The 22,289-nt window shown below is 35.7% G+C and overlaps 3 protein-coding genes across 5 annotated transcripts; all 3 read left to right on the forward strand.

Annotated features, from left to right (window-relative positions):
* Positions 1–6,081: 6,081 nt before the first annotated feature.
* LOC141676642 (serine/threonine-protein kinase 52-like) lies at positions 6,082–11,082 on the forward strand. 2 transcript variants are annotated; one of them, XM_074482337.1, is made up of 7 exons: positions 6,082–6,492; positions 7,029–7,679; positions 8,494–8,615; positions 8,881–9,092; positions 9,174–9,348; positions 9,958–10,092; positions 10,612–11,082. In XM_074482337.1, exons 2-7 carry the CDS (start codon positions 7,178–7,180, stop codon positions 10,816–10,818), a joined length of 1,353 nt encoding a protein of 450 aa, XP_074338438.1. In that variant the 5' UTR covers positions 6,082–6,492; positions 7,029–7,177; the 3' UTR covers positions 10,819–11,082. The 2 variants fall into 2 exon arrangements, with proteins under 2 accessions (XP_074338438.1, XP_074338446.1); XM_074482345.1 differs by having other exon boundaries at positions 6,082–6,285.
* A 2,499-nt stretch (positions 11,083–13,581) lies between these two features.
* LOC141676657 (homocysteine S-methyltransferase 2-like) lies at positions 13,582–19,230 on the forward strand. 2 transcript variants are annotated; one of them, XM_074482353.1, is made up of 8 exons: positions 13,582–13,700; positions 13,848–14,025; positions 15,933–15,989; positions 16,087–16,316; positions 17,076–17,205; positions 18,009–18,212; positions 18,555–18,626; positions 18,757–19,230. In XM_074482353.1, the coding sequence occupies exons 2-8, from the start codon at positions 13,882–13,884 to the stop codon at positions 18,901–18,903; spliced, it is 984 nt and encodes a 327-aa protein (XP_074338454.1). In that variant the 5' UTR covers positions 13,582–13,700; positions 13,848–13,881; the 3' UTR covers positions 18,904–19,230. The 2 variants fall into 2 exon arrangements, with proteins under 2 accessions (XP_074338454.1, XP_074338463.1); XM_074482362.1 differs by having other exon boundaries at positions 13,660–13,700; positions 13,867–14,025.
* A 464-nt stretch (positions 19,231–19,694) lies between these two features.
* Positions 19,695–22,280, forward strand: LOC141676589 (pentatricopeptide repeat-containing protein At3g22690). The gene has a single exon (XM_074482263.1). The coding sequence runs from the start codon at positions 19,760–19,762 to the stop codon at positions 22,259–22,261; it is 2,502 nt and encodes an 833-aa protein (XP_074338364.1). The 5' UTR covers positions 19,695–19,759; the 3' UTR covers positions 22,262–22,280.
* The last annotated feature ends 9 nt before the right edge of the window (positions 22,281–22,289 follow it).

A 22,289-nucleotide genomic window follows, 5' to 3' on the forward strand; every position in this document is an offset into this window, starting at 1 on the left:
ACAGAAACCAGTTGTCGAACGACGGGTCATGGGACAAGTGGCCCAGTCACTGTCACTGTAGGCCTGTAATTCAGCAGCGGATGAAGATGCAAGGATAACACTTGGCCAGGATTGGATTTGATGTAGCGAAGTAGTTTTGTGGCTGTATCCATATGAGCAGACGTTGGAGTGTGCATGAACTGAGTTAAGATGTGGACAGAAAAGGCAATATCAGGGCGGGTAATTGTAAGATAAATTAACTTTCCAAGAAGCCTCTGGTAAGGATGAGGATCCCGGAGAAGAGAACCTGTATCAGTTTGAAGACGAAGGTGTATATCCATAGGAATTTTCAGAGGTGTGGCATTAGCTAATCCAAACTCAGCAATCAAGTCAACAACATATTTCTTTTGAGAGACAAAGAAACCAGCAGCAGATCGAGTAATTTCAAGGCCTAAGAAATAGTTGACATGCCCAAGATCCTTCATCTTGAATGTCTTAGATAACATGATTTTGAGAGTATCAATTTGTTTCATGTCATTTCCAGCAAGAAGTAGGTCATCAACATAGACAAGAACAAGTGTAATGGAGGACTCAACAGTAAGCGTAAAGAGACTGTAATCAGAGAGAGATTGGACAAAACCCAGAGTTTTAAGATTGGTAGAAAGCTTACTGAACCAGTTGCGAGGTGCTTGTCGAAGCCCGTATAGGGACTTCTTTAGTTTGCACACCAAGATTGATTTTGAGGCTGAGAACTCCTCCTGATTAAGAGTGATTCTGCAGCCATAATGAGTATAACCCTCAGGCATTCGCATGTATACAGTCTCATGTAAGTCACCGTGCAAGAAAGCGTTCGTGACGTCCATCTGTTGCACATGCCACTTCTGAAGTGCTGCAACAGCAAGCAGAGCCCTGACTGTTGTCATTTTGGCAACAGGGGCAAAAGTATGTTCATAGTCCACCCCGTATGTTTGTTTACAGCCCAAGATAACCAACCGAGATTTAAACCGTTCTATTGTGCCATCAGAGGAGTACTTAGTTTTAAACAGCCACTTACAAGGAATGGTTTTTTTTCCCGATGGTAGAGTAGTAATATCCCATGTGTCATTAGCCTCTAAAGCATCGAGCTCCACATTCATAGCTTTCACCCAATTAATGTCACAAACTGCCTGTTTGAAAGAGGTTTGATCTGATGTGGCAGTTAAAGATGTTAAGAAACAGTCAAATGTGGAGGGTATAGCAAGATTGGCAGATGGTTTAGGATAGGGTTTGGTGACATAGGTTTCCATCCAAGACGGAGGTTTAGTAACTCTGGAGGTTCTTCGAGGGGGTGTAACAGTAGGCTGAGATATGGGTGGTGTTATAGGTGGAGATTGGGTGTCAGGTTGAGTGTCCACACTAGGAGATGTAGGTTGGGAAATGGCTGCATGGGGGTTAAGCTGAAAGAAGTCATCATCATAATATGGTTGAGGTGAAGGCATCACAGTAGGTAAGGGAAGCTTATATGGTTTGGGTGAGGATTTGTTTAGAGGAAAGATTTGCTCATTGAAAGCAACATTTCGAGAAACAAATAGAGCCATAGTTCGAAGATCAAGTAAGCGATACCCTTTGATTGGTGGAGGGTAACCAACAAAGACACAAGGTACTCCACGAGGGGCAAATTTATCAGATGTGTGATCTGGGTTTGAAGAAAAAGCAAGACAGCCAAAGGATCGAAATTCACTGTAGTCAACAGGTGACTCATATAGTAGCTCATAAGGGCATTTGTTATGAAGAACAGATGATGGCAGTCTGTTAATAGTGAAGGCTGCAGTAAGAACTGCTTCTCCCCAGAAAGACACAGCTAGGCCTGACTGAAACATTAGGGCTCTAGCCACTTCAAGCACATGCCTGTGCTTGCGCTCAACTCTTGAATTTTGTTGAGGGCGATAAGCACACGAGGTCTGATGAACAATACCCTGTGAGTGAAAGAATTCTTTGCAGGCTGAGTCTGCAAATTCAAGTGCATTATCTGAGCGAATAATAGCAACAGACGCATTGAATTGTCTTAGAGTAAAAATGCAAAAAGATTTTAGTGAGTGCAGATACTCAGATTTGTGTTGTAGAAGGTAAATCCAGGTCATCCTGGAGTAGTCATCCACTATTGTCAAAAAATAGCGAAATTTCTTTCTTGTTGCCACTTTATACGGACCCCAGATGTCAGTATGAATTAGCTCAAAGGCTTTGGATGCATGTGAAGTGCTCAGTTGGTATGACAACTTTGTGAATTTAGCCATAGGGCATGTGAGGCAAACAGTATCAGAAGTATGGGCACAATGTTTGATGCAGTCAATAAACTTTAGCTTGGATACAGGAGCATGACCCAAGCGATTGTGCCACAGAGTAAATTGATCAGACAAAGACAATGTTTGCACACTTAAACATTGGAAGGCCTGTGATGTAGATATATCAGTGTTTGACATATGGTACAGACCATTGTCAACAACACCCTGTGCATGCACTGTTTGAGTAACAGCATCAACAACAGTGCAAGCAGTAGGACTAAAGACAGCATAGCAATTATTGTCTTCAGACAATTTATGAATAGAAAGTAAATTGCGAGTGAAGAATGGAACATACAACACATTCAGGAGACGCAGAGCATTGTTCAGTGTCAAGTCACCAGTATGGGTAACCACAGCTTTGGAACCAGTGGGCAAGTTGACTGTCAAATTAGGAGCAGCAGCTTTGACATTCATAAGAGCACTCGAATTAGAGGTCATGTGATTGGTTGCGCCCGTGTCAACAATCCAATCATCACAAGGTAACTGTACAGCCTGCACATTGTCACAGATAATCATACCAGAAAAGGGTGAGTCCAACATGTCCTCTGCAGGTTCATGAACATTTGTTGGAATGAGCTGCAACAACTGTTGCAATTATTGAGGGGAAAACACTATAGGTTGTCCAGAAGCTGCAGCATTAGCATCAACAGCCACATTAGCTGCAACAGGACCTCTTGCACTCTGTTTGGCATTACTCCACTTTCCAGCTGGAGCACCTCCCCTGTAATTGGTAGGGCTAGTGCCAGAACCTTTTGGAGGTTTGTATTTATAATGCCATTTGGGATATCCAATGACATTCCAGTACCTGTCATTAGTATGCCCTTTACCACCACACGCTCCACAAGTAACAGATTTATCAGCACTCACAGTAGTTTTAGTAAACATGGCAGATATACATTATCAAGATGACTAGAAGCCTGAAGAATCTCATGCTGAGACTCTTCCTGCTGAATAGCAGAACAAGCAATTTCCACACTGGGCAGGGGTATTAACATAAGCAACTGACTACGTTGAGAGGAGTATTTATCATCAAGGCCATTGAGAAATTGAAAAAGCTTAGCCTCCTCTTTCTGAGCATGAATAGCTCTCAACAGTTCAGTCACATCATTACCAACAGTTTTAACAGAGGGCAACAGATTCATAGAATCAAGTTCCTCTCATATACTACTGAGTGAGGTAAAATAATCAACAACACTACTGCCATTTTGTTTAAGACCAAACAACTATTTACTCAGTTTGTATTTACGAGACCCATTAGTCAGCTGAAAACGCTTTTCTAACTGTTTCCAAACTTCAGAAGCAGACGTAATAAACAAGACAGATTTCTTAATGGAATCAGAGACGTTATTATGAATCCAAGAAATTACCATACTGTTGCAAGTGTCCCACTGCAAAGCTTCAACAGCATCAGATGTACTCTTGACCTCAGATCCATCCACAAAACCGAGTTTGCGCTTTGATGACAGCTGAATCTCCATGGATCGTTTCCAGGAACGATAATCACCAGCACCTTCAAGCTTCGTGACATTAATGGAAAGGGGGTTATCAGATGGGTGAAGAAACAATGAGTTTTGCATATCAGAAAATGAGAATTTACTTCCAGACATCACGATTAAAGTATGAAGACGAGCACTGCTCACTCTTTAATCACAACGCTTTGGAGAAGGGGCTTTAGATCTGAGTATACTAAGACAACGATGTGAATAGAGAAGTTGACTAGCTCTCTAATAATTCACTCAACAAATCATTTGCTGCTCTGATACCATGATAGGTTTATGAATATAACAGGCAAAATGAAATGCAGAGTAAGAGAATTGTAGAGAGAAACTTCATTCACATAATACTCAAAATGAGATCTAGAAAAGCTGACTGTCACAGCACCTGCAGTGCAACGTATATGCTGCAGGAATGACACCTGGAATAACAGAAAATATGCTAAATGCTAGTTGGGAAAAGTCTAATGTACCCTGCTAATTATTACAGACCAAGTACTGAAATATATAAAGGATAAATGCTAAATAATAGCAAGTTGACTAGCTCCATTAATAATTAATACCGTCTTTGTTATCATTAAATTTAACACAATAATGACCATAATTTAATGAGCGTTGTAGGTTTTGGTATTATTTTATTTGGGCAAAAAGACTTAATCTCGTACAATGAAATATTTTTGTTTTGCCGCATAAAATTTCGATAACAAAAGTTTAATATATAAATAAATGTATCAAAATAGAAAATGATTACAGTTTGCGGGAATCTCTTAAATTTAATATCGTGATAAATGGTACATATATAAACAATTCTAAGACGGATAATATCATGATTTAAAATGAAAAATACTCGATATTTTTTTTGGAATCAAAAGAGTTTTTTTTTATGACAAATTTAACATCTTGTACATGTGATAATCAATATTACCGGATGATAATAATAAAAAAGGGATTGCGCCCGCAAGGGTTGGCTCAGTTGGTTAAAAAGAGGAAAACTAACCTCTTGGTCACAGGTTCGAATCCCACGGGAGGAGAATTTATGATTATGCCTCCTGAGTCAGAGCATGTCGCTTAAATGCGGTTTATCTTGGTTCACGTGGTTTGCAAGCTATTACGTGAACGCGTAGGGGGTAGAGGCTGCGGGTTTGTTACGATAAAAAAAAAGATTTGCTGACTTTGAGGATAACTTCAAAATACATGTCTGAGGTTAAAAATATAAGTGAGTATTTTTGTAAATAGGATTGTGTTTATATTTATCAATTTATTCTTAAAATATTACAATATAAAATGTCCTAACAATATAAAATGTCCCAACATCATGTAATTTGCCCGAGGACACCGTCAAGCCCAGTTTTCTCTGAAAAAAAATCATCACAAATTTGCTAAATCTCAACTAATATCTTATAGATTTGAAATTGAAATAGAAACTCCTTGCTAAATTTGTGGAATCAAATTATTTGTATGGTAAATTGATTCAATATCGCGTCTACGTGGCAATCGACATTAACAAAATAAATTATTATAGATTCGCTTACAACGCTGTGAATTGTGATACACGAGTCAATTACTGTCTTATCTACTTCTTACTTGTATTTTTTTATATTTTACTAAAATTTTAACATATAAGTAATAAAAGACTAAAAATTAGTTAACGTAACACTACAATCTTAAAATAATATATAGGTGTTGAGATTTGAAAATATATACATTTGATTTATATGTTGAAAATAATAATACAAATATCTAATTTAATTTGCTATTGGCAACCATTTTCTAATAATAGCACACATACATTTACGAATAAAAAAGTACGTAATTTTTTTAAAAATATTTAAAAAGATATATTCGATAATCCATATCAAGAGATACTCACAGTTTTTATATTTTTAACAGTCCGGAATTAAAAATACCAGCTGTTATGTAACTTCAAGTACTATCCATATCAAGACATAAATATAATTTTTTTACTTTTTACGATACGAAAATAAACAAATACGATTAAAAAAAATGGAGATATCGTAGCTTATTTCAGATTTTATGTCTATCTTTTATTTTTTGGTCAGGATTTTATCTCTATCTTTGAACTTTCTAAAATCACAACATATCCTGTATATATACAAAAAAAAGAGTCTGACGTTAGCAACGTAACTGAAAAGGGCAAAACCGTCATTGGGATTTTATTTGAGTCTACAGCAGTACAGCACGGCCCCGGATATCGTACATTTATTCATTATTATTCCATCTGTCCTCGTCTTACTTTTGGATCTTTCGCATGTTGATGTTGTTGTCAATTAACAACATAACTACGCAAACCCTCCCGCCCCCATCTCTCTCTCTCACATAAATCTCTCTCTATCTCTCTCCCTCTCTCCCTCCCTCTCATATAAATCTCTCTCTCTCTCTCTCTCTCTCTCTCTCTCTCTCTCTCCCTCTCTCTCACTCACATACACATCTCTCTCTCTCTCCCGTATGCTCCTATATCTCTAAGAATAAATGTGGGTATCTGTCATCTCCCTTCTTTAATTCATATTCCCACCTTTTTCCTTATACCCTTGCATTTATTTTTGTATTTATCCCCTATATAATCTCTTTACCCCTTGCCTTGTCATGTGTGTAGCTATATAAACACATCTTATATTTTATGTGAGTGTGGTTCAACCTTTGCATTCTCTCTTCTCTCCCTAGGTGTTCTCTACTTGTGGGTAAGTGTTGCACTAATTTATATTTATTTTATTTATGCATGGTATCTATGATATGAAGCTTTGTGATTTTAGGTCTTTATTTGTGCTTTGATTCATGGTGGGGTTTTATCTTTTTTTTGTGAGAATTGTGTTGTTTTCACTCTTTACTTTGAAAAGAATGAACTATTTTGTATGTCAACAAGTAATGGTAGTGAATAATCTTGAAAACCCTTGTTTATTTTGTTGGAAGGAATGTGTTTGATGAATGTACCGTTAAATAGATCATGATAATTGTTTTATTTTTTTATCCCAAATAATTAGGCTTATATGTCTTAAATGTCTCGCAAATGAGTATCTGTTTTGCTAAATTTCATAATTTCGAATACGGAAAAACATAATAGTTGTTTATTTATTTAGATGTATGAATGTCTAATAGGGACGTTATAAGTGTATTTTATGTCTGATAGATATGTTAGTTTTTTTGTTTCTATAAATTGTGTAGTATCCAATATTTTGAATTGATTGATGTTTGACCTTGTTGTACCTTGATTTGGCAGGGTTATACTATATATTCGGACTTAACTTATTTGGTTTAATTTGAAGCTGGATATATAGCTGCATATAAGGAAAAAGTGTTTATTGTTCATAGACTTTGCAATTTGAAGGACTAACAACTTTTTGGAATTTGAGTTAGGTAGTCATTTCGATGGATTCATATACTAGTAATGAAATAGTTGAGGTTCCTGAAACTGAAAACTCGGAAATTATAGAGGATGGTGTCACAGATGAAATAAGGGAAGTTCCGAAAACTGGGAAATCGGAAATTGAAGAGGAGGGTGAAATGAAGGTAAAGGTTACTAATAAAAGAGAAGAGGTTCAGATGACTGAAAGGTTGGAACTTCAAAAGGATGGTAGTTTGAGGGTGGTTACTGTAAGTACTCCTGCAGCCCCGAAAAATGTTCTGGGGAAGAGTCCAGGAAATCTGAGTAGCAAGGACATGATTTTCAGGGCTGATCAAATAGATCTCAAAAGCCTGGATATCCAGCTTGAGAGGCACATGACCCGTGCATGGTCTAGAACTGTGGATCCCAAAAAGCCCAAGGAAGTTTGGGAGATTGATTTGTCAAAGTTGCAAATTAAGTATCTTGTTGCTAGGGGAACGTATGGTACGATATATCGTGGTACCTACGATAACCTAGATGTTGCAGGTATGTATCCACCTATGGTTACTTATTAAATAGCTCTTTCTTATATATTGAATTGATGAAATAAAGATACAATAACCTAGATGTTGCAGGTATGTATCCACCTATGGTTACGTATAAATAGCTCTTTTTAATATATCGAAGATGAAATAAAGATATATTTCAGATTCATTTTGGTTGTTCCCTTCCAGATTTCAAGTTTTTTTGTTACCTCGTCAGTATGAGGGTAGTTAGACTTTCCTGGCTACTCTTAAACTGAATACATGATAACTGATGCATGTGCTTTTGCAAAGAAGCATGCAGATTTACCTCGATTTGATGTGCTTAGACATTTAGGAAGTAACCAATAAAAGAAAGGCGGCGCAGTAAAGAAGAAAAGACATTCTTGGTAGTTAGTTACGTGTCAAATACTACAATCTATGGGGTTTAAATTTGATTGTCGATTTCCTGTATACCCTACACTGGTACGTAGGGGCTATATGACACTGGAATTCGTATGCCTGATTTTATGACGTCTCTCTAAGCCTAGGATGTCATTTGGCAGGGCAATGTAACGAACATGTATGATTTTCAGTGCATATATGGCTGCATATGATTAGTCAAAAATATACTTGATGGTAAATTATCATAGAGCAGCAGCTAGTAAAATTAATTAAAGAGTTGATTTTCAGTATGCTCGATAGAGTAATTTGATATTTTGTTTTGACTAAATGGATTATAAGAACTCTAACCCCGTGATTGTAATATGTTTAGAGCTATTGTTTGTTTTGAGATATATTGTACTATGTTGCTTATGTTTTCATCTTTTCTGCTCTAGTGAAAGTGTTAGACTGGGGGGAGGATGGCGTGGCCACTACTACTGAAACTACTACTCTGAGAGCCTCATTTCAACAAGAGGTTGCTGTTTGGCACCAGCTGGAACATCCGAATGTTACCAAAGTATGTTCCTGCCTCTCAAGATTCTCTAATTAAAGATTGTTTTATATAATAAATTTGACGAATTTATAATGTGATTTGCAAAGTTAATTACTTTGTTAAATGCAATTTTAAATGTGATTTGCAAAGTTAATTACTTTGTATAAATGTCCCCCCCCCAAATTTTTACAGTACATTTAATAGCGGAAGTCTTAATACTTTCCTACTTTGACTAATCCATTGCCGATATAACGTCATAACTCAAGCATGGCATATTTGTATTTTGTAGTTTATTGGTGCTTCAATGGGAACTTCCGATCTGAAGATTCCTGAGAATGCCTCTTCTTCAAGTGATGCTTTATCTAACCTTCCGGCAAGGGCATGCTGTGTTGTAGTGGAGTACGTCCCTGGAGGAACTTTGAAGAGCCTACTATTCAAAAATAGGAAGAAGAAACTTCCTTTCAAAGTTGTGGTCCAGCTTGCATTGGATTTAGCTAGGGGGTAGGCTTCTATTTTGATATGTTTATCTAAAAGAGGATTGGTAACCGTGACCACTATACATTATTTGTCTTCATTTTGCAGATTAAGCTATCTACACTCAAAGAAGATTGTGCATCGAGATGTCAAGGCTGAAAACATGCTACTTGACTATCGCAGAAACCTGAAAATCGCTGATTTTGGTGTTGCTCGAGTGGAAGCTCAAAATCCCAAGGATATGACAGGAGAAACTGGGACTCTTGGCTATATGGCACCAGAGGTAACAATGACAGTAACTAATACTTCTTTTAAAATTCTTAATTATATATGTATCATGCTTTCTATGCAACTGTTAAATTGAGGATGTATAACCATATACGTACAGTCTCTATATTATGTTCATCAGTAAGTATTGACTGTTGAGAATGCATTTCTCTTTTGCATAATGCCCTCATTGTGTTTTGTTTTCCTTTTTATTTATTTATTTTATAATCTGTTCTCGAGTCAATTTCCAAAAAAGTAGTTTTTCACTATACATGTCGTAGATATCCAAGATTTTAAGAGCTAGGTTCTTTTTGTTTCAGATATGTGCAAATAGTAGAGAATACACACATTTATTCGGTTTTATATACTTTATTCAAAAGCTTAAGACATCAGTTTTAATCCATGGGCCACAAAAGATAAATCGATACTTCATCTGTCTTGTGTCAAGCAGTATGATTATGGCTTTTCTATATTTTTAAATGAACCTGGTTTGAGTTGGTTGCATTAATTATTGTGTGCCCTGCAGGATGATTTTATATAGAAGCCTGTATTATTTAGAACCCTAGTTTTATTTTTGCTTAAGTTTCTTATATAAGAGAAATTGATGAGGTACTTTGTATAATAGGTTCTGGACGGCAAGCCATACAATAGAAAGTGTGATGTGTACAGCTTTGGTGTATGCTTGTGGGAAATATATTGCTGCGATCTTCCCTACGTGAACCTTAGCTTTGCAGAAGTTTCATCTGCTGTTGTCCGACAGGTCAGTCTTACTTAAAACAAAGCAAAGAATTATTACATTTTTTCATAATTTCCGCTTGCATTTGTCTGCTAACATATATATTGCTTAGATTGTATCCCGTTATAACTTTTATTGTTCCAATTAATGCCCTCAAAGTAATTTGGTATAGGGATGATCTGAAAACAAGCTTTTATTACAAAGTTTTACATCACTAGGGTACGGTACGCTTTCAGATGGCGTTAAATATTATTCTCAGTGGCATTCTGTCATCAAACTCTAAAAAAGATGAATCTGTGATCACTATATAGTTTCACTGAAAATATCGAAAAAATGGTTCTTAAAAGTTTAAATAGCTGCTAGTTTTTAGAGATTGCTAGTTCTTAAAAGACACTTCTTTAGGGGAATGTGAATTACAACCTTCCCATTCGAAAAAAGAAAACAAAAAACAATTTCCATTTCTCCCTCGAATGAATCAGAAACTAATATTTCTTACAATTCTTCTCAAACTTAGTATTAATATTGCTGATTTGATTTTCTCAGAATCTAAGGCCGGATATTCCTCGATGCTGCCCAAGTTCTTTTGCAAGCATCATGAAAAAATGCTGGGATGTAAATCCGCAGAAGCGCCCTGAAATGGAGGAGGTGGTGAGGCTGTTAGAAGCAATTGATACAAGCAAGGGCGGAGGGATGATTCCGGAGGACCAGGCTAGTGGCTGTTTCTGCTTCGCGCCCATGCGAGGTCCTTAAGAACCTTTGTGATTTGATCAGTACAATACTTACAGTTGAAAGTTTGTCGTTTCTCTTTTAAAATGTGTATTTGCGGGGATGTTGGAAGTTTGTCGTTTCTCTTTTAAAATGTGTATTTGCGGGAATGTGGTCCCTGGAGGTTTCTGAATGTTTTTTTTCGATAATTTTCTGAATGTTTAAACTAGTTTTTGTTTTCTGATGTGTTTTATGGATGCAACTTGAGAAATCAAGAAAAAGGGGGTTTCAATCATTTTTGGTGGTTGCTGATTCAATTTCTACTTGGTAATGCATCCCATTTTGGTTACAAGTGCACACACAGTGGAGCACCATGATTTGCTAGTTTGCTTCTCTTACACACATTACACAAAACTATATGCTTTCTAAATTTGTGGATGATGTTCCAGGCACGTGATTGTTGGAGCATATCATAAGAGTATGCGGACAGATGAGACTCCGATAAACATTTACACCAAAAACTTTATCTTACATATCATGATATATTACATTAATTGTTGGAGCATATCATAAGAGTATGCGGAAAGATGAGTCTCTCCGATAAACATTTACACCAAAAACTTTACCTTACATATCATGATATATTACAGTAATTGTTGGAGCATATTATAAGAGTATGCGGAAAGATGAGTCTCCGATAAATATTTACACCAAAAATTTTACCTTACATATCATGATATATTACAATAACTTAGAATATGCTTTTTCCTATACGGAAACTCTCATGTGGATGGGTTAGCACAAAAATTTAGCCCCTGCATGGTATTATTCGGCATAGTTTAAATGGTCGAAAACTATATATGATGTCCACCGTTTTTCTTTTTATGTAAAATATTTGTGTTTCATTTAAAATTAATTGGCTTATGATTTGTTATGTTTTTTTAAGAGTGAAATATATTCTTTATTTTTCCCTTCAATTGTTAAGCAGCACTTGCTACTTGAATACTGAATCAATACTCACTTGCGCGTACTGCCACCACCATTAACGCGACGATATCTCCACAAGCATTTCTAAAGCTGGGTTTTAACTGTCATGCCAATCTGCACAGATCCACACCCCGAGCTGATTGGTGGACCAGCTTGACACTGTTCCACGTCCGACCGGGGTGCATCGCCGATCCGCATCTGCTTCCCTCCCGACAATTTCAAGCATTCTTTGATTTTCTTTTCAAAATCTTTTTCTTCTATAAACCGTTGTCTATACTTTTTTATTTCACACCATTTATCTTATATTCGACTAAATAATTGCTCCCTTCCATTCTGTTCAGTATATATGGGAGGTATGGCACGAGATAAGAAAAAATATAATTTAGTGACGAAAACTAAGAAAAGTGGATAAAGTGGATAAAATGGTGTGATCAATTAATATTTAATATATAAAGTGGGTGTATTAGAAGAAATACACTCACTTTATATATTAAATATTAATTGATCACACTGTATTATAAAAGTTTACTATTTTTGGAACCTATTCAATTGAGACTTGAGAGTGAGTTTCAAAAAGGAAACTGTATAAAATTGAACGGGACAAAGGGAATACCATAATTTTTTACTCCAATGCTATGATTACCTATTTTTTTTGTAATGATACATGAGAGGCTTATTTTAATTACTAAGAATATTCAATAAAATAGTTTGAATATGATTTTGAAATTGCTAATATTACTCTACTCTTAAATTCTTTTTATTAGCGAGAAATTAGAACAATAAATCAAATAACCGATAGACAAAAACTAAAGATATCTTCCTAAATAGGATAAAGATATAAAGATTATAATTATGTTTATCCACGCCATCTCCACTAGTATAGAAAGGACAAATTGATATCATAAGCTTAGTTGAACATGGACATAATTTTGGGTCAAGTGATAAAATATCAATCAAACATAAAGATTACGTATATAAAAAATATTTGGATATCGGATGGAAATTTTAAAATTATTCCCAAATACTAGGTGGTTTAATTTTAAAGAAATTATCAAAAATATCAATTTTCTAAGTTTTTTACGATTTAACTATCTTCTGGATTATTTTTACAAAAATACGAAATCAACGAAAATCGACCAAAATCAAACAGACATGTAACTAGTTAAATTAAGTTTTTTTAGTTACATTCGAGGTTGTATAAAGTTACAAGAAGTTGTGGAAACTAGTAGAAAGTTACCTCTAATTAAATCGAGTTGCGTTTTTTGGAAAAATTTAATATAATAGTAGTTTTGTAAATAAAAAAATATTTTTGCAGATTTTTTTAAAAAATGACAGTATTTTTGTAAAAATATTTTTAACCTTGTGTATTTTTTTAAAAAACTCTTAATTTAATGGATGTTGCAACATCCATTATTTACATTTCTCAAATCAATTAAATCTTTTTAAAATGAACTCGTACTATATTATTATAAAATTTTTGATATCTGATACATTATATCTTTGGTATCTAGTTGTAACATGCAAGTCCCTTAACATTTCACAAAACTTTAATTTTCTAATTTAAGAACTATTATTTGCAACGAGAAAGAAAAAAAAAAGTCAATTTGACCGGCTAGTTAGAAATATGATTTTAAAAATTTTCTTTTTGTGAATTAAAATATAAGGAGTCTACTTTTATTTATAAAAAAAATTTTTATAAATAATAATTTTAACTATCAAAATATATTAAAATGTTTACAAAATAAAAAAAACAGAGGGGGTATATGATAGTTGTAACAGATAATGAATTATCGACACTGTACAGTAGTAGGGGCATTTTGGTAACTTTAGCATACATGAATCGCCTCTATAAATGTTGCACGAAACAACATGGTGCGATATATTTACTTGCTCCATCTGTACTGCACAGCTGACAGCTTCATTAATCCTCTCTTCTTCAGGTAAAATTTTCAACTGTACTTGCAATCCACAAATAAACTTATACTCCTATCTTCATATTTTAAGTTTGAATCCCGGTCTACGACAAACGTATGTTACAGCATATCATACTGCATTCTTTACGTATTTGTTTGTAATATTGATCACAGTTTCTTTGGACAAGAAAAGTGAGCAGCAACTAGTATGGAAGATTTTCTCCAGAAGTGTGGCGGATATGCTGTGATCGATGGCGGACTTGCGACGGAGCTCGAAAGCCACGGTGCTGACCTTAATGACCCTCTGTGGAGCGCCAAGTGCCTCCTTAGCTCTCCTCATCTCATTACAAGGGTAATTTACTAATTTTTGCTATGCTCTTTTCATATAGTTATGTTTTACGACATACCATGTTAAGTTACAAGCTCTCTAAACGTCGGATTGTCGTGTGTGGTTTACGGTATACAAAAATCAAATTTGTTGTAAATCACAACGAATTTGATTTTTGTAGAAGACTAATTAGTTGTATTTGAATTTGTTTTCTAATTTGCTTGGTCATGTAATCCCCCTTTTCAACAAATTCTAATCCAGGGTAATTATTTGACTGTTATTAATAATTACTCCCCCGTCCCTAAACCTGTTTGTGTTGAACACGTTTGTCAATAACGTTTGTCAATACACACTTTTGATTGTTAATATCTTTAATTTCGTATTAGTATTAAATATAAAAACTTCATTCTATTAAAGTACTCATAAATATGAATCCAACAAGATCACTCATGACTATATTTGATATTATAAATTAGTCGTAAATTAGTAGTCAATCGCAATCGTTTACCATGAATAGTGTAAAAAGTCAAAATAGAAAATACTTTTTTGGGACGGAGGGAGTATCCTTGTTTCCTCTAATATAGCTATTATTAAAGTTTTTAAGTTATAAAATTTGTGTATTATATGCTGATTAAAGTACTTCAATATAACAGACAGTTTCTTACTTTCTTAGTATTAAGATATGTTTGCAGCATGGGTTGGACAGGGACATGTTTAAGGATATGCACTCCATCTCAATATTATTGTATTTATCTTTAAGAGGTTTATGTGGTGGGGTTATGTGGTTTCGACACATGGCTCCTCCCTGCAACCGACGCATATAATAATGAGAAATTACCAAAAATTATGATCTGTGCACAAATTGTAAAATATTTCTAGAGAACCGGCAAGACAGAATATGTTATTTGAATGAACTTCTATGTATAGTTGTACTTGAAAAATCGGTCGATTACTCGGATTTTGGATATGCAACCGAAGAGTTTTATAACCTTGCCCAAAACCGAGATTTCATATGATCTGGGTCAACTAATTCTAAACTCTTAACTGGAGCTAAAAAATTCTTTTTAACTAAATGTATAAATTCCGCTGAAGCTGTATATTCCCCGATAGAGTATCAGTTTACTTTTGTTACAGATTGCTTGAATTCTACAATCTATAATTTCCATTACGCCTTTTGTTACCATATAAGGTTTTACTTTTACCGAAGGTAGTAATCTGTCCATTTTTGCGTTTACAGCTATGGTTTGAAAAACCTCAATTGGGCAGTTTCATTGCTAGTGGTTCAGTAAAAATGCCTATATTGATGCGGTTAATAGTGCAAAAAACTGAACATGTGATTAAATGTATGAATGGACTAGCATCCAACTTGTTTCCTCTTTATGAGGGTCTTATTATTCTGCATTTACACAGTTTAATGTAGCCACCCTTGTTATATATATGTGTGAATATTTAGATAAATAAATGCCACTTCATGAATCATATAAGTTTTGTTTATGAATGTGACATGTAGTAATGTTGCAGTATCTCGATGTGTGTATGAAAAAAGATATTCCCGTGGAGCATACAATGTGATCCTGGGGGTTGTGATTTGTGACAATTATCAAACTTCTGACTAAATTCTAACAAATACAGTACTCGTTGCATTTGTTTTTGCATCCTCCTTACTATTCGATTAGGAAATGCATTGGTGGTTTAGTCTTGTCTGAATTTAGCTGTTGATGCTCTTAATGACAGATCGCAATGTGAGTGGGCATTTAGGATAACGGAAAAGCATTTAAATTGACTATAAATTTATTAGCAGAAAAGAACTGGCTATGAAACTTTTTGTTGATAATATTATAACTCAGTTAGCATGTATTCTGGATACAATGTGGCTTTGTGAATATGCAATTTTTTCTTTTCTTCTGCAATTAACTGACTTTTAATGACAGGTGCACCTAGACTACCTTGAAGCTGGAGCAAATGTAATAACATCTGCTTCATATCAGGTAAGTACATGTTCTGTAATAAGTCCACGTAAACTAGGAGTATAACTTTGTTTCCGGTGATACCTCATATTAAATGATTGATTTGTGGGTGAGGCAGGCAACCCCTCAGGGTTTTGAGGCTAAGGGCATGTCTAGAGAAGAAGGTGAAGCTTTACTTAAAAGAAGTGTTGAAATAGCATGTGAGGCACGGAACATTTACTATGACAGAGTTGCTAAAGGTTCTTGGGATGTTATGGAAGATAAAAATATGCCAGAACTACACCCGGTCTTTGTTGCAGCTTCTGTCGGAAGTTATGGAGCTTACTTGGCCGATGGTTCTGAATATAGGTAAAATTTGATTCTTATGTTTATACCGGCATTCTTCTTTTTTGACAAGATTACAATTTTTTCATATTCTGAATTACAAATATAATGTAGTTATCCTGTATATGATTAAATTTCAGAAAATCAAATCCTGCCCTGTTAGAGTTGCGTGTCTTCTAGAACAACCACTTTTTCCATTATATCATGCAGTGATGCGTGCAAGATAGAAATTGTGAAATAAGTGTTGATTGTGAGTAGCACTTCTCTAATGATCAGAACTTTTTTTCTGACTGAAGTTTAAGTTGAAGATAATTTGTTGGCTCCTCTTCTACTAACCTTTGACAGATTCCTCTAACTATCTTACCTTCATTAAATGCACAACATTACTCATGATAATCACACTTTTAGACCTATATATTAGCAAAAGAAAGCACGTAGAAGGTGATAAAGGAAGATTTCTACTGTTGTTCAGATCTTGACCAGGTCTGAGCTTCCCAAGCTTTAAGCTGTTTGGGGAACTCTGCAAGGGCTTTAAATTTTTATATTTGTATATGTTTAGACTTTATTAATAAAGTGGAGATGATATTTTTAATGCTTTTTAGAACTAAACAAAACAGTTTCTACTCTTCCATGTAAAGTCAGGCAACTTATGTGATAATTTAAATTCTTGAACCTTACTGAGCATTAGATCGCTGAAGTAGATCGCTGAAGTAGATGTTGATGCCTTTTCTGATTTCAGAAAAAAGAAATATTAAGATAACTACAAGTCGGTTTTTCTTACAGTGGGATATATGGTGACACTGTCACTTTGAAAACTTTGAAAGACTTCCACAGAAGACGAGTTCAACTCCTAGCTGAATCAGGTGCTGACCTGATTGCATTTGAGACAACACCTAACAAATTGGAAGCAAAGGTATCATCTAGATCTGTGAATTTCTGTAATGTAATCCCCCCCCCCAAAAAAAAGCACACATACACACATAATGAAAACGATAATTTACCACCAGGAACACCATTTATGAGAGGAGAGTATTTTAAGTTGTTAAGATATGAAAAATAGGGTTCATTATGGAACAGAGTAAACTGTGCATGGTTACACTTGCATCATATGTGATCTTGATTACTTTGTTTACGTATTAGGTTTAATTTTGTGATCATTTATTTTGATGATGACCACTCCCTGCGTAGCTTCTAAGATTAATACAGTATATCGGTACAGTTAATGATTTCAAGACCAAAATGGATTACAATAGTGTTTGTAAGACTCCCTCCCATAAGCAGCCAAGTTAGTTGTATGGTTTCTCTCCAAAACACAATTATTTGAAATTGTAGTGTAAGCATGACTTCGAATGCCATTAATTTGAACAAGTCTGGAATACAACTGATACAAGTATAATGTTTTTTTAAAGTTTTGTAGAGAACAGAATATTAATGTGTAGAGTTAGCCCTGTTTTAACATTTTAAAGCATTATTAGAATGCTACAGAAGAAACAATATTTGGTGGAAAATTTATTTGTGTTTTCTATGCCTACTGAATGGGAATTTTTGTTGACATTATAACTGTACCCTCTCAACCAATATCTTGAGCCTGCCTGGCGTAATTTATGAATCAATGTCCAAAGGCTTAAACCAGGGGATTCTGAATCTTGAGAATGTTACTTCCTTAAATAAAATTTCCGGTGTATCCTTTTTGATAGATTTACATGGCCACAACAGGCATATGCTGAGCTTCTTGAAGAAGAAAACATAAAGATTCCAGCCTGGTTTTCCTTCAATTCCAAGGATGGAACAAATGTAGTTAGTGGTGACTCCATATCCGAATGTACTTCAATAGCCGATTCATGTAAACAAGTTGTTGCTGTTGGAATCAATTGCACCCCTCCTCGATTTATTCATGGACTGATCCAATCAATTAAAAAGGTATGACCTTTTAAATTATAACTAATTTCAGAATAACCCCAGCATCCTTTGTTTAATAACTGAAGAAGGTTGAGCCTTTTCTTCCAAAGTATAGCAGTTGAGCCATACTTTCTTATGATGTCATGCATTAGACCTTTTGTTGAGCCTTCAAGAATCAAGACCCGCCTGTTGACTGTATTAACTTTATCAGAAGAAAAAATCGTCATCTCCTGCACAGTTCACCATAGTTTGTGCAACATTGCATGTTCAGTTTATAGCATCTAACTCGATTAGTTCCAGTTTCAGTTTTGTTGCAGCTGGATACTTATAGTACACTCATTTGTTTTCTTGTATATCAAGCAGGTTACCACTAAACCAATACTCGTTTATCCAAACAGTGGTGAGATGTACGACGCTGAAAGAAAGGAGTGGGTGGTAAGTCCTCTCTTTTTCATTTTATTGAATCATGCAGCTTTCACAATTATCCACGCTGCACTTCATTCTGAATGTAATCATGATAACATTATTGCTCAACACAATAACAAGAAGGATATAATTGTTACAGCCAACAACTGGAGTAGCAGATGAAGATTTTGTGTCATACGTGAGCACATGGTGTGATGCTGGGGCTTCTCTTATTGGAGGCTGCTGCAGAACTACCCCGAAAACTATCAGAGCTATATCCAAGACCCTGAAAAAGGAATGTGCATGAAGTGAAGGCGCCTTCTACCATGATGTTGATGACGGACTATAATATATCCCGACTTGAAACGAGCTATAACTAAATAACAGTCCTTGTAAATTTTCTTTTTTTCGGCAAATTTCCTCATGTTTTTCACTGATGCACTTGGCATTGTACAAGAGACAGAAGAGGGAAGCCTTGTAAAACATTGTTCTTCCTGTTGTCTGTGACATGATTTTGGAATGAATGAACCTTGGCTAACTTCTAACTCTAAGATGTTATCCATTCTGAGTTATGTACTTGTGTTATCAAGACTTGTGTCATTTGTGTTTAATGTACATTTGTTTGTCAGCTCTAGTAACTAGACTACATTAGATTTGCCAGTAAAAATCTGAATTTCGAATTCTACTGATAAATATTTAACTTTCGAAATTTTCTAATGATGTTTTTGCAGATGTAGGTGTTGCTAAAATCCAGGCTCCAGCATACAACACTGTGACATATTGGACATCTTTAAGTTTTGAACAAAATTATATTATTTCCGACCGTCCTCATTTCTTTACAGTTTTTTTCCTCATACTTGACGCGTATTTTAAGACAACTATAAGATATATTTCCGTAATTTATTTTTAATTTTTTTATATAAAAATTTGAACATTATATTTTAATTTAGAAGAAAAAAAAAATAAAAGGAATTCATACAACTACAATTAATAAGAGTATAAAAGTGTGGGTTAAGTCTCATCGCCCGTATAACTCCCACGATATAAAGAATTGAGAGGAGGGAGGAACAATTCTTACTTTGAGCAACACCTATGAAAATTCCAAATCTAAATTCAAACCAAAATTATATTGTAAGATAGGCCAAGACACTGAAAATTGTGAAATGTCTGCAACACATCTTCCAACTCTCACTACACAGCAGCCTATCAGACCAAGCATCAATCACCCACCTGAAACTAACTCACTTAAACTATGCAAAACCTTAAAACAACTAAAACAACATCAAGCCCACATCACAAAACAAGGCCTTAACAAAAAAACACACATTTTAACTAAACTAATAGCTGCTTATGCTGAACTAGCTACTCCTGAAAGCTTAAAACATGCAAAGAAAGCATTTTTATTGTATTATAACAAAAAAGAAAATGGCCCTTATCTTTATTTGTTGAATTGTTTGATTAGAGGGTATGCTTTTTGTGGATTTTGTGATGAGTCAATCAAGATTTTTGTCGAAATGTTGCGAAAAAATGTAGGGTTTGATCACTATACTTTCCCTTTTGTGTTGAGTGCTTGTGCTAAAAAAGATGGGTTTTTTGAGGGGGTTCAAGTTCATGGGTGTGTTGTGAAGATGGGTTTTGAAGATGATGTGTATATACAGAATAGTTTGATTCATTTTTATTGTGAGAGTGGGGAGGTTGAGAAAGGGAGGAAGGTGTTTGATGAAATGTCTGAGAGAAATGTGGTGTCGTGGACTAGTTTGATTTGCGGGTTTGCTAGGTGGGGGTGTGCTGAGGAGGCTGTGTCTTTGTTTTTTGAAATGGTTGGGAATGGGGTTAGGGCTAATGAGGTTACTATGGTGTGTGTGATTTCGGCTTGCGGGAAATTGAGGAACTTGGAGTTGGGAGAAAGAGTGTGGAGGTGTGTTGGTGAGTTGGGGGTAGAGGAGAATGAGGTTTTGGTGAATGCGGTTGTGGATATGTTTATGAAATGTGGCGCTTTTGATAGAGCGAGGGAGGTTTTTCGTGGATGTGTTGGTGGGAATTTAGTTCTTTACAATACGATTTTGTCGAATTATGTTCATCAGGGGCTAGCTAGGGAGGTGGTTCCGGTAGTGAATGATATGCTGAGGCAAGGGCTAAAACCAGACCGGATCACCATGTTGTCCGTTATCTCTGCAGCCGTAGAATTGGAGAATTATCTGTATGGTAAAGAGTGTCATGGTTATATTTTGAGGAATGGATTAGAAGGTTGTGATGGTATCAGTAATTCCCTTATTAACATGTACATGAAATGTGGAAATAAAGAAGTGGCTTGTTTGATTTTTGACCGAATGGTGAACAAGACTGTGGTCTCCTATAACTCGCTAATTGCAGGTCTTGTAAGAAATGATGATGTTGAGTTGGCTAGGAAAATATTCAGTGAGATGCCAGAGACTAATCTTGTGTCTTGGAACACCATTCTAGCTGCGTTAGTACAAGAGAGCTTATTTGAGGAAGCGATTGAACATTTTCGAGTAATGCAGAGTAAGGGAATTAGATCTGATGAGGTAACAATGGTTAGTGTTGCATCTGCCTGCGGATATTTGGGTGCCCTTGACCTTGCAAAATGGACCTATAAATACATTGGAACTAACAACGTGGTTTGTGATATGCGGCTCAATACAGCCTTAATCGATATGTTTGCTAGGTGTGGAGATACTCAAAGTGCAATGCTAGTTTTTGACTCAATGAAGGAGAGAGATGTGTCTGCTTGGACAGCAGCCATTGGAGCCATGGCCGTGGAGGGAAATGGAGAACGGGCAGTCCACCTGTTTCATGAAATGATCATGCAAGGGGTGAAGCCGGATGAAGTTGCATTCGTTAGGGTGCTGACAGCATGCAGCCATGGGGGTCTTGTAGATCAAGGCATGTCTATTTTCCAATCTATGACAGAAAGCTACAAAATTTCTCCTCAGATTGTTCATTATGGCTGTGTAGCTGATTTACTTGGTCGTGCTGGATTGTTAAGTGAAGCTCTTGACCTAATCAAAACAATGCCTATGGCACCGAATGACGCAGTTTGGAGGGCTTTTCTAGCTGCTTGCAGGACACACAAAAATGAAAAAATGGCAACATATGCAGCTGGGATGATAGCCGAATCAACCGGTGAAAATTCTGGGGTCCAGGTTCTGCTTTCAAACATATATGCATCTGCTGGAAAGTGGACTGATGTTGCAGAAGTGAGACTAAACATGAAGGCAATGGGGATTAAAAAAGTGCCAGGATCTAGCTCAATCGAGGCTAATGGCGTGATTCACGAGTTTACTTCAGGTGATCAGTCTCATTTAGTCACAGACCTCGTTCTCCCAATGCTAGAAGAGATCAACTACAGACTCAGAGATGTGTCTCATGTTCCTGACCTAAAAAGTGTTTTGCTAGATGTTGATGAGCAAGAAAAAGATATTTTGCTCAGTAGACATAGTGAAAAACTAGCCTTAGCCTTTGGACTCGTCAGTACAAGCCATGGAACGCCCATACGTATAATCAAGAATCTCAGAATGTGCTCTGACTGTCATTCTTATGCAAAGTTAGTGTCAGAGATGTATGATCGTAAAATTATAATTCGAGATAACAACCGATTTCACTTTTTCCAGCATGGAATTTGCTCTTGCTGTGATTATTGGTAGTATGTATATCTTGCTTCAACATCTGTCA

This window comes from Apium graveolens, chromosome 1, assembly GCF_009905375.1.
Source record: "Apium graveolens cultivar Ventura chromosome 1, ASM990537v1, whole genome shotgun sequence".
Taxonomy (NCBI): Eukaryota; Viridiplantae; Streptophyta; class Magnoliopsida; order Apiales; family Apiaceae; genus Apium; species Apium graveolens.